Source organism: Atractosteus spatula, chromosome 21 (genome assembly GCF_055471065.1).
Source record: "Atractosteus spatula isolate fAtrSpa1 chromosome 21, fAtrSpa1.hap1, whole genome shotgun sequence".
Taxonomy (NCBI): domain Eukaryota; kingdom Metazoa; phylum Chordata; class Actinopteri; order Semionotiformes; family Lepisosteidae; genus Atractosteus; species Atractosteus spatula.
Window position 1 is genome coordinate 8,873,678 of NC_142726.1, and position 14,356 is coordinate 8,888,033.

At 46.0% G+C, this 14,356-nt stretch overlaps 2 protein-coding genes across 2 annotated transcripts; one reads left to right on the forward strand and one right to left on the reverse strand.

The window, feature by feature from the left end:
• Nucleotides 1-1,377: 1,377 nt before the first annotated feature.
• aprt (adenine phosphoribosyltransferase) lies at nt 1,378-5,102 on the forward strand. Its single transcript, XM_088939039.1, has 5 exons — nt 1,378-1,533; nt 3,190-3,293; nt 3,464-3,597; nt 4,340-4,418; nt 4,726-5,102. Exons 1-5 carry the CDS (start codon nt 1,415-1,417, stop codon nt 4,863-4,865), a joined length of 576 nt encoding a protein of 191 aa, XP_088795165.1. The 5' UTR covers nt 1,378-1,414; the 3' UTR covers nt 4,866-5,102.
• A 980-nt stretch (nt 5,103-6,082) lies between these two features.
• On the reverse strand, nt 6,083-12,951 carry cdt1 (chromatin licensing and DNA replication factor 1). Its single transcript, XM_088939038.1, has 10 exons — nt 11,972-12,951; nt 10,754-10,888; nt 10,068-10,288; nt 9,474-9,668; nt 8,962-9,107; nt 8,649-8,752; nt 8,107-8,295; nt 7,467-7,604; nt 6,910-7,111; nt 6,083-6,662 (listed from the first exon to the last, which is right to left on the reverse strand). Exons 1-10 carry the CDS (start codon nt 12,560-12,562, stop codon nt 6,499-6,501), a joined length of 2,085 nt encoding a protein of 694 aa, XP_088795164.1. The 5' UTR covers nt 12,563-12,951; the 3' UTR covers nt 6,083-6,498.
• Between the last annotated feature and the right edge of the window lie 1,405 nt (nt 12,952-14,356).

Below are 14,356 nucleotides of genomic sequence, written 5' to 3' on the forward strand. Positions count from 1 at the left end.
TGCTTGGCTGTTTTGTTAACGTTTTACTTCCTGTGTTCTCTATAATGTCTCTTTGTTGGTATGTCTGCACTTTGCAAATTCGAAAACCCAACAAGAACCGACAACTGCAGATGGACGGTAGCAAGATTTTATAAATCTATTTTCCGCTTCCTCGCACGAGAAGCCGAGTCCAGTTGGGTGCACAGGACGGGAGCTGGTGTTTCGCTGGTACACGGACATCCTGTTAATGGGCCGACCATTGTCATTTTCCCGGCAGTCCACAGCAAAATGTGGTACATAGACGTGGCAGGGAAACAACATAGGATTTATTTAGGATAGTAGTTAGAAATGAGCAAACGGTTGCATGCGTGTACTATGCCTTTTTCTTTGCCTATAACTAGGACTGTTTTAATACAGTCACGGCATAATTTATGATGTGGAGAAAGGGCGTTTGGAAACCACTTTAACCACCATATCTTTAATTTCAGCTTCGGTCCGATCATTGTCCGTTTATTACACAATAGTTCCAAATTTGGCGCACAGGTGCGGTATTACTGCAAAATGTTTTTCCCCAAAAACATTTTCCAAAACCGTGCATATTCATGCACGTAGCAGTACTTTTTCTGCTGAGAAGTTTCCATACGTAAGTTCTAACAATGTTATGAACTCACAGAATCTGCATTACGTTTGTCACACCGCCGCCCGGTAAATTACCGGATCTGCATTTTCTTTAAACTAAACGTGAACCGACTTTAAAATCACCTAGCGATTTTAAATTGCTATTTTTTTTCTAATCATCTCCCACTCTACCAAAGCTATGTTACCCTGTGAAATTTGATTATATCACAATCACAGTCGCTTTTCAATTCGAAACAGGTTTCCTAAGAAAATAAAGTGTCTAGGGAGAATAATGATTTGCTGAGCTTGAGAGGGGGACGGGCACAGGGGGCAGATAGAGACCCTCAGAGCAACGGAATTAAAAACATCGTCTACCAAAACCCCCCGCTGTAAGATGACGAAAATGGCCTTTTAGCGTTTGTAAATTTTTTTGGGTTCTGCTGCACGTTTCTGTTAAAATCTATTGCATCAGTCTTTCCACAGCACAGGAATTCTGCAACAGCAACATAAGAACTTGGCCTTACAGAAATATAACGCACATTTGGTAACCCGTTGCCTTCCTTTTGCAATATTGTACCATGTACTGACTGTACAGCAAGCTGTAATATTAGTTTGCTAATTTCCTTTCTTGAGCAACGCTGTACGAAGTCAAAGAAACCGCTGACGCGCGGCTTCCGCAACAGCACACGTGGTCCTCCCGGACGGCCAATGGCTGCCGGCTGTCCGGTCAGCTGACACCGATGACGCACCCTATTGGTTGGTGGGACCTGGACTCCAGTAACTTCCCGTTTCGAGTTCATTAAGCGTGCGCTGTAGCATGTGGGCAACTGGCACATCTGGAGCAATGGCAGGAGAAAACAGGGAAGAGAAACTGAAATACATCCGGGAAAAAATAAGGCCCTTTCCCGACTTTCCGAGCAAAGGGATTATTTTCAGGTAACCTTCAAGCTTCTGTTTTTCACGATGAACATGTTTACGCGTTTCCAAGATTAAATATTTTTTAGATAAGTACTACAGCTCGCATAGTGAAGATTTTGTATCGTATACGGCTGCGGTGCGGCAGCACGCAGGTTATTCTAAAAATCAGCAGTAGCTGCTCTTTTCGATTTGTTACACGACCGCTCACCCTGTAGTGTCCCGTTTTCTCCTTAAAATCTTGAAACACGCAACAGCGCTGGCAGGATTCAGTGCAACTGGCAGTATTGTGCAAGCGCCAGTTCCCGTAAGATGTCCAGTGATCCATGCCTTCAGACACGCGTTAGTTATTGAAATATAATTTCGGAAATATTCGCATAAATTCAACCGAAATGTGATACGGTACTCCCACCAAAGGGAGCATTGCGTATTATTAAAGCTTTTCTTCAAGTCACATGAAGACTTGACTACTGAAACGGCTTCTATTAACCTTTTTTATTTATCCATTAAAGTCTGCTTTTTCAATAATTAACCTACACGCTGTCCACGATCTCGACATCAGAAGAGCGATTTTCCTGGAAACCTTTGAAATTGTGTCTGTGCCGTATCTAATTGTTTCGTAATTTTTTTTCTTCTTGTACTTAATAACGGAACGGTTAAAGGCCCGTTGGCGTCCATGTTTCTGCAGTTTTCAGCCATATCGCTTAACAAGTGGGTGGGCATGTTCTCTCATCCGTTGACTCGCTGCACTGCAGCGATGGATGTGTTGCTCACATACAGTAGGTATTTAATACAGGGAAGGAATCTCTGACGATGTTTGAAAACGTGCAGCGAAAACAACTTTTAAATGCCAATTTATGATAAGCGCACTGTAAAACGACAACGCGGGATTACACTTGTTATTGTTCCTCAGCTAGGGTAGTTTAACAATTAAGCGCAAAGTGCTTCTTTTCCTTTTCCCTATGCAAGCCCCCTTCCGCCAGGGAGTAAAAAAACGCGCTATGGTATCTCGCAATTGCGACTTAGTAACTCAGAATTGCGACTTGAAAACTCAGTATTACGACTTTATATCTCACAATTGCGACTTTTTATCTCACATTTGCTACTTCGAAATAGCCCACATTTCATTGTCTGTCCTTTTGTTATTGTAATGGATTCGGGTTCTAGGGCTTGTGTCTCTCGCCGCTCCCACCCTAGTTCGTGCCTCACTGCGTTGGCTCGAACCCAGGTCTTGCCAGCTGAGCTAAAGAAGACCTTCTTTTTTTAAGTAAAAAAGGACATACACGTTTTTTTTTACTCCCTGGCGGAAACGGGCTTCCATACTTTTCTTCTCATTATAAAATAAAGTGAAGACAGTCGGTCCGCATGCAGTGACAGAGAGAATACAGTGTAAATGATTGTTGCAAACGAGTGGAGTACTTGCTGTGAACCTTATAAAAGGGAAAACGAGGAAATGCATTAATAATAGAAGTCATTTTCTAAGCTTTATTGAACTACTTTTATCTGGATTCTTTACTATCCTCCACAGAGTTACAAATGGAAGTAGCAGAAGATTCTTAACAGAATAACTCTAAACAGAACTATCTAAAAAGAACGAAGACAATAACAATCAGTTATAGAGTCATCTTCAGGTGTGGACTGAACTCTAAAACTATTGTTGTTGTTTTTTTTGCTCAGAGATATCTGCCCCATTTTGAAAGATCCAAAAGCCCTAAGCACAGTCATCGATTTGTTTGAGGAACACGTGAGGCAGACTTATCCTGATGTCGAATTGATTGTGGGTAAGTTGTTACTTATGCTTACGCAGTTACTTATGCATTTGTATGCTTATTCATAAACTGTGGTTTTTCCCCATACGTGTGCTTATATGGGTCAGTGCCTTGAGCCACTAGAGCGGAGGGGTACCTGGTGGGTGAAGGGACTGATTGATTGGCGTTGTCCTGCTGTCTAGGCCTGGATGCCCGTGGTTTCCTCTTTGGGCCTCTGCTGGCACAGAGGCTGGGGGTGGGCTTCGTCCTGATCCGCAAGAAAGGCAAGCTGCCTGGCCCCACGGCGTCCGTGGGCTACACCCTGGAGTACGGAAAGGTGAGGCGATCGGAGGTGGGGGGGCTTGCTAAACAATCTGTCCTTCTCCCCTCCTCTGTGGACAGATGTGCTGAAGGAGATCTGTCAGATTTCAGACCGATGACCTCCAGTGCGTTTGAGACAAAGGCTTTTGGATTCACACTGAGTGAAGTGAACCCTGTATCGGTGATCGGTGTGCCAGCTGTTGTTTTTCTTGGTTCTCTTCCCTTGTGTTTGCCATTGTTCATGCTGCACTTCCTCTGAAGTCCCTTCTCTTTTTGTATCTGGGAAAAAAGTGAAGAACTTAACTTTTTCTTTGCTGTAACAAGCTGCCTATAAATACTACCAGTTGCCGCTATTTATGTAGATGCTTCCTTCTCCTCTCCTGTGCCTAGTGTTCCCCTGGGCACTGCAGAATAACACATTTGCTGGATGGCATTCTTCCAGACCTGTTATCATAATTCATTTCCTATTTCCAAGCAAGTCCCCAATTCTTTTCATATTCAGGGTTAGAAAATGAACTGCCTCCTGTCTACAGTAGTTGCCGAATGGAACCAACCCATCTCTTCCAGGTCTTCGTGGAATTCAGTGTGGCAGTCAAACTTTGACTCTCTGAACGGACTGAAGCTCCAGTGAGAACGGGCCCTTAGTTTCAGTCGCTTTCCCAAAGCACGTTCTCTTTTAAAGACAAGGTGGTCATGAAGGTGTGGTTGTCCAGCTGCAGTAGCTGATGGTATCATGACGTACCTTGATCTTTACTCAGGCCGAAGCAGAGGTCCAGGAGGATGCGATTGAGCCAGGACAGAAGGTTCTAATTATCGATGATTTGCTAGCAACTGGAGGTAAGGAGAATCTTGTGGTTTGTCTTAGACACAGTAACAAACTACAGTATCGTACTAGTGCATTGGTGTGTGGATCTGGAGTGGATAGGGAAACGAGTAACATTTGAAATTTTCATTATTTTGTGCTTATCACCACTGGAGCATTTTCCACCAGCTGATTCAGCACCTGATAAGTTAAAGAACTGCTTTATTTTCCCCCTTTTTTAGAGCACAAATCCTAACATCAGATCACTTGCAGAGCTCAGAAGGTTTTCTGTTCATGTTTTAGACGAGCTCAGTGATAATCGTCCTCTCTGTTCCTTTTCAGGAACCCTGTACGCAGCCTGTGAGCTGATGAAGAAACAGAAAGCCCAGATCCTGGGGTGCTTGGTAGTGATCGAGTTAACGGACTTGAATGGAGCAGACCGCCTTAAACCAAGCACACTGTTCTCTCTTGTGCACTTCTAACATCCTTTAAACGTGTACCTAAAAAAGTACACTCCGTTACACCACTAACATCTCATGTAGTCTTTATGCATAGCTTTGTAGTTAACTTGTTTTATACACTAATAATGGCAAACCCAGTATCTAAGAAGGAAAGCACTTCAAATATCTTAATTAGATCGGTGTAGCCCTTTTTTTGTATTATGAAAACTATTTTTAATGAAGGACAAATAAAGGCTAATAAAGGTTATATGTGTGCTGTATAAGGGTTTTTTTTAGATAGCACTTCCCCAAACACAGTAGACGTTCCCTGAGCAGATACCCATGCTGCAGTCAATTATACATCCGCAGCAACAAAGGCAGGGGCAGTAGGCAAATTTTGTATAGAAGTATTTTGAATAATGCCGATTCATGGTTACATCTAACATGGAGGTGGTTAACTTAGTAACTGCCACTATTTATCGTAGCCACACCCAATAAAGGTCTGAAAACAATTTTAAAACAAAGCATGAGTTCTCTCACTTTGTTTCCATCTGTTTCTCAAGGCAGTGCAGTGAATCATATTCATAGCAGTGAAGGAAAACCTTACATACCAGTGGGGGTTTAACTGTGAGGCCATAAGAACTTATATGGCACATTTTCAGAAAGTATTTGGTCACATTTTTTACTTTGGCAGTGAGCACATCCTGGCAGGATGTAATGTTCAAAGAACTAGTTTAAATACTTGCTAGTCTAATAACTAGACTTCATTTGTTTTCTCAAATGATTAGCCAGGCCTGAAAAAATATGTATGGAGGCTGTACTGTGGTCTGTTGCAAATAGTTTGAACTCGCAGTGATCCTGCATGTCCCTCACTCTGCTGAGGTCTTCACTATAATCAGTGCTGAACACATCCCCATACAACTGCAGAGAATCAGACAGTGGAAATATCTCGTTTCTGCTGCCCAACAAAAAGTCTGATTTGCTGAACTGTTCCTTTAAAGAACCCAATTTATAGATTTACTTTTATCCGTTACAGTTTAACTGGTCTGTACTGGCATGACACTCATTGCCCTAGAGTATGGGTCTGTCTGGCCCACATTCTCTTACCCTATGGGAAGGGATGGTTTCAATTGCCAATTACCATTTTTTACCATCCATGTGTTCTTTGACTATTAAAAGCTATTAAGTCATATGAATATTTGTAATGGAGAAATAGCCTTTGAGACATGAGGTGTATAAAAATGTAGGGGGAAGACAAATTGTAAATGGAATGCTTTATTGTTATTATTGTTATGGGCAAGTGAAAATGAAACCCAGGCTTAATCTTTCAAATCAAATCAGTTACACCTATCCCGAAACAGGTAAACCCACATTAACTGCACATTGAACATTTTCAAACATGTAGTGTTGGAATCCTCAGATCCTTAGAAGTCGCACTCCCTCCTAAAAATAAAAACATTTAAAACAGTCTTATCTAGCCTGCATCGCTTCACACGGCCTCAACGCACTTACAAAGGTTTAAAAACTAAAGAGTGCTTGTCCAGTGAAGACGACAACCAAGTCTTTATAAAAAAAAATCCAAAAGGAAGCGGTTTAAAAACTACACCTTCCGTGTTCAAGTTTCAGACAGTTCAAAAAGTGACTCCAGTCGTCCAGCTCCTCTAGGGGCTGAGGTTCAGCACCTCTCCTCTGCTTTGGCCTTCTGGCTCAGCTGCTCCAGCACCACATTCAGATCCATGTTCTTGTTCAGTTTTAGGTACAAGTCCTTCCTGACGGGGTGAATGGCCAGCCACTCAGGAGTCAGCTCTGACAGCAGTTTCAAATGCTTCTCCATCTCGCCTGAATTCAGATACAGAACATTTTATCAAAACAGACGGTTTAGCCATCTCTGCCAATGATTTGAGTGCTAAAACTGGCATCACATTGAAGGAAAACTAGTATATCCCCTCCATTATAAGAAGAGTTCACAAGTGTTTAATTCCAACTCATTCAGTAATGAAGCAGCAAACAGAAGGCCATGCAGTTAACGCATCGTAAGGCGGGTGGCCCTGGCAGCACGCAGGAAAACGGCAGGCCGTGTACTGACCTGTGGTCATCAGCGAGCGGTGGCTAGCAATCACGCGGCTGCAGGCCAGCTCCATGATGAGCGCCGGCTTCTTCTCTGCCACGAAGACGTTGCGCAGGATCCTCGCCAGCTCCCCCAGCCGGGACATCATGAGCAGGCGCTCCTCCTGCTGGGGGTCGCGGGTCATCATGGCCTGAAGCTTCTGAGCCTCCTTTGCTCTGATCTGTGCCCAGTGAGGAGAGAGAGAGAGAAATAACTATCCTTACATTCCTGGACACTCCACTCAAAGCACTTTACAGGAAATGGGGATTCCTCTCCACCTTTTTAAAATTGCAGACTGTGTAAAAAGAGTCCAACACGGTACTACATTAAAGTCAATAGCTCTCCGAGAGGCATCCAACTACAGAAAAGACCGACTGTTTTAGGCACCACTGAAAGCTACACGATTCGGTGATTATCTATAATGTAAGCGTGTGTCCATGTTGAAGAAGACATACCCTCTCCAGCAGGGACTGGGACACCCCTCTGAGAGCGCTAGGAGTTATAATGTAAGCGTGTCCATGTTGAAGAAGACATACCCTCTCCAGCAGGGACTGGGACACCCCTCGGAGAGCGCTAGGAGTAGCGGGCGCTGGCTTCGGCGGGGATTCCTGCTTGTCTGCGGTGCCCGAGCTCTCCGCGGTCTTCAGAGCCATGTTAGCCAGTGCCTTCTCCATCTGAAGAGGAGCACACGCGTGTGCAACACGACATGTCATTTCAAATGTCTGCCGTCCATTTCACTACAGACTGCAGGAACCTCCACCTCAGGCTTTGGAAACACGTTCTCCGTGTATCTACTCTGCAATCTAGTGGATTTATTCTTAAAATTAACTTTCGCAATGTGAGGCCCATAATACAGGTTTCCAATGTACATAAATTTACTTATCAATTCCTTACACTTATATAGCACTTTCCTAAACACGCCATAGGTAATGGAGACTCCCGTCCACTACCACCAAACCACCAAAGTGTAGCCCTATCTGGATGAAGTACACCAGAACGCTCCCCACACATCAGCGATCATTGGGGAGGAGAACAGAGTGATGAAGTAAGTTCATGGATGAGGATTATTAGGAGGCCATGAGCAGATAAAGAGCTGTAGGCCTTAGCTGTGAAACACCCTTGCTCTCATGCCCCTGAAGGCTCAGTGCAGAAAACACAGCAGAAGGGGGCAGTTACCTTGGGGGTCATCAGGCTCCGGGCCTTGTTCAGCACCTCCTGGGCTGTGGTCAGTCTGTCTACCTGGGGCGGCTGGGGAAGCTCACTAGCTGGGATGTTGGGGACCTGGTCTACGTTGAAACGAGGGTGCCAGCGGGTCAGCTTGTCGTCGGGGACACTGAGGGGTGGGGTTAAGGAATCGAGAAACGCCTGAAAAGGAATGAACACAAATAATCTGGTAAGTGGACACCAGGTAAAGACAACGCTCATTGGAATAGCGCACAAAAATCCCACAGCGAATACAAATTCTGAACCTGCCTCTAACTGAATATAGCCCCCAAGTGTTGTTTATTTTTCTAAAATTGTACACTTCATAGACTTTAAGAATATTGTTCAATACCTCCCAGATTAACCGACAACTAATTCTCGACACTAATGGCTCATATTCCACCTAACCTCCTCTTGCACTGCCCTTTCTTCTGGGAGGTGACGGTGAACACCGCATGACCCTGCAGATCACCTGCAGGACACCTGGCTTGCGCCCCGGTGCGGCTGGGCCTCACCTTGTGGTGCTCCTTCACGATGGTCACCAGCCGCTGGTGGAAGCCGCGCCGGCGCTCCAGCAGATGAGAGGCCGACAGCTGCGGGCGAGCATCACTCTTCTCCTCTACAGCAACAGTGGTTATCAGTTAGCAGGGCCACCACAGAACTCATGACTTCCTCCCGATTGATTAAAGACTCAGGTGGATTTTTAACAATTGCAGTATGGACCCCAGAGCCCATTATAGCAGCTGTGCATCACTAAATAAAAATTGCTAACAATGTAATGTGAAGTGCGCTGCATATACCAGTACATCTAAGCACAAGCAGGCTCACCCATGTCAATAACAGGCTCCATGGTCAGCTGGTAGCTGGACTTCTTCACCCTGTCGCTGAAGGTGGGGATGTTCTTTTCCTGCCGGAAGCTGTATGCTGTGGGGTAGACCGTCTTTATCTGGCCCACGTGGCTCTCCTCAAACTGCCTGCAGACCAGAACACAGGGCGGAGGATTTTCAGTGAACCGAGTCTGTGCTGGAGGACCCTGCGTTTCCTGATCGATTCACACTTTTGCTGTGGTTTAGTTTTCCTTTCTCGACAAGACCGTCTTTTTTCAATTACCGGGCACTGCCTGCCTTCCTGCTGCCTTTCAATGACCAAACTTTAGAGCAGCCTGTAACCGGTTTCCTGGTGGGCTTCAAATTTTAGGTAAAACTAGGTATCCTTTCAGACAGATTTGACAAAATGTATATGGTGCACTTAACTCGCTTAGAGATCCTGTGTGAACTGTGTTTCAGGCCCCTGCTTTACAGCCTCACAGTGGAATCTGAACATTCAGGCCTGTTTCTTACTTGTGCATCATGTCCTGGACTCCCTGCTTGACCTTAGCGAAGGTGGCAGTCTCCGAGCGGTTGAAGAGAATGCTCACAATGGTATCCAGACAGCGGAACATCTCCGCCAACATCTTGTACTTGTAGGGCAAGGACAGGCCTGGTGGCACATCCTGAGCAAGAGTATGGTACCGCTGGTACGCTGGCACCTTCTCGCTGTGAAACAAGCAGACACCACAGGGGAATGAGGCGCTTACAGCCGCGACAAGACCTCCTACAATGTCATGTTTTTAACAATGATAAATTATAGTAATGGTTCTGAAGCATTCATGTCCCATCAAAACTGTAAAAGCTATTTAAGCACTAGATGTACACGTAATAAACCTTGAGAAATTTCCATGTTCTTAGAAAATGACACTGCCTGGGGAGGGAGAGCATTTCAAAACAGGAATTCTTAATGAAGAAATAAATGCAAACATCCGTAAAAATCAACTACTGAAACAAGTCTTGCCAACTTTTTTTTTTAAACTAGGATGCTAGCTCTACCATGATTCAATCTTTCCCCCCAAGCGTGAATTGGGAAAGCAGTGAAGTCTGCAGGCGGGGCGAACTCACCTCTCCACAGGCTCCGGCTCGTTCTCCACTTCCACCGACTTCTCCTCCTTCCTGCGCTGGGCCCTTGCTCCCAGCTCCCGGGCTCGGTCCAGTCGGACTTTCAGCCCTGCAGCCGGGGGAGCAGGGGCGGAGGCAGCGTGGGACCGGGCCGCCAGCTGGTCCCGCTCCTTGATCTTCTGGAGACGCGCCCTGAGAGCTCCCATGTCCTCCAGGGACAGGGGCTTGGGAGGACAGCGACAGTGAGCCAACAGCAACGCCCCCACACAGCCCAGTAACGGGCCGAGAGCCACAAGGTGTGAACTGTGCCTGGGGTTCCCAGTTGACCAAGGTAAACCGACACCTCTTAATCCGAGATCCGTTTTAGTTTACTCGCTAGGAACAGAACTGGAGAACACCCACAGGGAATCCCTTCATCATTTTTTAGAGTCATCAGACAAGAAAAAATACAGTAGGCGTTCGAGTGCGTCAGTTATGTTAAAGACATTTACAGAGAAGCACTCTAGGAAAGAAATGTAAATATTAAAACAATTTCGGCACTAATTCTTAGAATGGAATTTGATCTAGGGGAGCCATTAGAATCAGACTCCCAGGGATCGTGAGTTAGTTTTTCAGACAGCAGATTCTTACAGAACAAACGCTGGTGATCATTTAAGGGTGGATAATGTAGGCCAGTCTGCGATCGTTACCTTGCTGCTGCCTGTGTCATCGCGCTGGCACACAGGGGAGGACCCAGCACTGCGGTTCACCAGGTTCTTCACCTTCTTGTCCACAGACAGGGGGCTGGCCAGCTGGAGAGTCGCCCCGGACGCTGGCCCGGACACCTGCGAGGCACAGGGAAAGTTGGGCTCTCTCCCCGCCAGAGACGCACAGCCTCAGACGGCGGAATAAACTCCACAAGTTTGTGTCCCCCGAGTCTCGGGGCCCATTCTTGCAAAGAACAACTGCTTCAAAGGCACTACACCCAGTCTACAGCAGTGGTTCCCAATCCAGGTCCTGGTGACCTCACACACCTGCTGGCTTCTGTTCCAGCCGAGCTCTCAGTTGCACCATCAAACCCTCCCCTGAACTTCTTAATAATAATAAAATTCACCAGTCCCCAGCTCTTAAACCGTGTTCGAGCTTTAACCATCTTATCTCACTTACAAAACACAATCATATACTTGTGACTAGAAACAAAACGCAGATATTCAAGAGAAGCAGCTTCTTAGACCACAGAAGTCTCCAGTGATCTAGTGAAGGTGGGAATGCAGTGAAAACCAGCAAATTTCACCAGGTCCAGGATTGGGAAGCATTCCACTGACCTGCGCTTATAAGGCCTGGGCTAGCAACACACCACAAGCTCTCCAGAGGGTCTGAAACGCATGCGTTTGGATTGAAAACTGGTTAATGCACAGTACAGGGGTGATGTAGTTAGAGCAGTACCACAGAAGTCTGGACTAGGACCACTGCTCTCCCAATTCATATCTGCAAGAATGAGCTCCATAGCGGTATATTTAGCAAGCAGTCAACTCCGCAGACATTGGGAGAGTTGGCAAAAACCGCAGGAGCAGCAGATAAAGTACAGAACATGCAAGCAGCAAAAAAAACTATAAATATACGATGGGAAATGCCAAGCTTAGAAAGGCTACTCGTGAAAAATATTCAGGCGTTTAAAGTCACACATTCGTCTTCTAGACAATGTGGAGAAGCAAAAAAAAAGCAGTGTTAGGATACGATATCTAATTAAAAACAAAACACGAACTGGTATCGAAGCACAGTTGGAGTACATTTAAAACCTCAAACAGGAGTTGGTGGGGTGCAGAAAAAGCTACAAAGCCAAGCTGTCGAAGCCGGCACCGTGTCGCCGCAACCTCTCTCCCCCGTACGAGCCTCCAGCAGCAGTAAAAGAACAAAGCGGGCCGTACCTGTTCCTGCGGCTCTCCATCTTTGAGGAGAACCAGCTTCTTGCGGGCGGACTTCTTCACGGCTCCCGACCCGCCGGCCGTGCTCGCCTCCCCGTCCGCGTCGGCCCGAGCGCGTTTCTTCGCCGAGCTGTGCCCGGTCCTGCGGCAGAACACTTCCGAGCTCAGGTCGAACTCCGCCTGGCTGGAGCTGCGCTTGGGGGTCCGGGGAGGGTCGGCGGGGGGGTTGTCTTCCGGACCCGCAGGGAGCCCTTCGGCCGAAACCCCTGCGCTCCCCGCGGCGGTGTCCGACCTGATCTCTCCCTCGGCTACTTCTCCGCCGGCCCCCGAGTCAGGGGCAGCTGTTTTGGAACGAGAGGCCCGGGCCTGAACAATCGCCGACGATTCCACGAGTTCCAGCTCCGCTGCCGCCGGAGCGTCGGCGTTCTTCCTTCTAGAACGCGCGGTTCTGGAAGCCCCTCCGGTCCCCGCCGGTGCCCCCAGAACCACAGCTTCTCCCGCCGCCTCGTTTTTCCGTCGCTTGCTCCGCAGAACCCTATCGACACCCCCTTTCTTATTCTGCGCAAAGTAATCGGTTACTCGAGCCTGAGCCATTGTGCTTGATGTTAGGCAAATCCGAGCTTTGGAAGCGGGGTAAAAGCCTTATTCCTGAAAGCGATGCAAAAAAAAAAGGGGGGGGAGAAAATCTCCAGAATAAAATAATTTATTGCCAACCCCGGTAACTTACATTACGTCCTGGACTGTTTCACAGCTCAACACGCAGCGCCGTAAACTACAAGCGAAATGAAGCGTCAGTCTACCCCCTACAAACTCAGATGTGCAAATTCATTTACGTTTCAGTCACCACGGCTTACTGGGGATTCTCTTCCACGCTTTAAAATCTAAAAGCTGATTTTTTTTTTCCGGACTCCAGGAGATGTATCCAGACCCTTCCCCCTCACCTTGTTTCTCAGTCACCGGAAGCCGCGAGCGGGCGAAATGTAACAAACTTTCGCGCGAAACGCGCCCACGTGACTGCAGGGGGTTGGGCTGTCAGAGCTGCCCGCCCCCCAGAGACCTGATCCAGCTCGGGAATAGTTTACAGGCGGGATATGCAAACACAAACTTGCGCTTCACGACTAAATGTCAACGTGGCGTGCAATGTATTTTCTCTCGTTAGCGAATTGGATCATCTCGTTGTCAAAGAACATTTCTAGGACGGAGCTGTATTGTTAGTGATGTGCGCTTTCCAACTTGACTCTCTCGCCCTCCATAGCGATTAGAAATGGACCAGAAATTACGTTTTCGGGAATTCCTTATTTATTTCTAACCACTAGCCCAAATAAGGACGGGATTCATTTTTTTTGGCCTCTGCAGATGGCTTTTTAAGGGGTTTTATAAACAATAGAATTGGTCTACGCCTATGGTTTTGAACTAAAATGGATTTATCACCTTCATTAGTTAATTGAAGCCTTACTTGACGTTAGAAGTTGCTTCAACTGAATATTTGCATTTTATTTCTACTTACAATTCTGGAATTTTATTTCACTTGCAAAACACAACTGTTAAAGATCCAACATGTTAAAGTACTGGGAACAAACAGTTCAGAATAATCGTATTATTATTATTATTATTATTATTATTATTAAGTCAGTGGAGGGTTTGCTTGTGTAAGTGAAGGATAGGCTGGAACAAGACCCAGCAGGCGTTGACCAGGTCTGGGAACCACTTCCTTAGAGGCAAATAAAAACCGCCCAGACATAAAAATGTTCTGCCGATCACAGGACAGTTACCCCAGTACGCCAATGCGGTGATTTCTGCGGATGTTACTTAAATTTTAATTTAACATTGTTATAAATACTGTTAAATTAACTCATAACCTATGCATTGTAACTTTATACTGCTAAAAGAGCTTAATATTTTTAGACTTGAACGGGGAGCCCACGCAGGGAACTGATCCAGTTTTCAAAATCCCCAAAGGTCTTTTAATAATAATAATAATAATAATAATAATAATAATAATAATTGCTTACACTTATATAGCACTTTTCTGGACACTCCACTCAAAGCGCTTTACAGGTAATGGGGACTCCCCTCCACCATCACCAATGTGCAGCCCCACCTTTTGGCAAAGTCAACCAAAAACTAACCCTGAGACACGAACAAGATAACACTACTGGAAGCTGCGCGAAAGTACACTTAAAATCGAGAATAAGAGGGCATTTCTTTACGCACAAATCGACTTATCAGTCCCGTCTAAGCCGACAACACCTGGAGTCCTTTCATAAAAGTTGATAAGCAACTACTAAACGGGCTACACAAGATTGAATGGCCTCTTCTCGTTTCACCGAACAAAGGTTATCATATTCGGTGCCGATGTTTCCTTACTCGTCGTACAGCGTTAATGTT

What these genes read in the sequence shown, in the direction of transcription:
- aprt (XM_088939039.1), top strand. Translation starts at nt 1,415, where the DNA reads ATGTGGGCAACTGGCACATCTGGAGCAATGGCAGGAGAAAACAGGGAA. An exon ending in ACACCCTGGAGTACGGAAAG is followed by an intron (nt 3,598 to 4,339) that starts GTGAGGCGATCG and finishes ATCTTTACTCAG; the next exon opens with GCCGAAGCAGAGGTCCAGGA. An exon ending in TGATTTGCTAGCAACTGGAG is followed by an intron (nt 4,419 to 4,725) that starts GTAAGGAGAATC and finishes GTTCCTTTTCAG; the next exon opens with GAACCCTGTACGCAGCCTGT.
- cdt1 (XM_088939038.1), bottom strand. Translation starts at nt 12,562, where the DNA reads ATGGCTCAGGCTCGAGTAACCGATTACTTTGCGCAGAATAAGAAAGGG. An exon ending in GAGCCGGAGCCTGTGGAGAG is followed by an intron (nt 9,669 to 10,067) that starts GTGAGTTCGCCC and finishes CTTGTTTCACAG; the next exon opens with CGAGAAGGTGCCAGCGTACC. An exon ending in GGAGCCTGATGACCCCCAAG is followed by an intron (nt 7,605 to 8,106) that starts GTAACTGCCCCC and finishes GCTCCTCTTCAG; the next exon opens with ATGGAGAAGGCACTGGCTAA.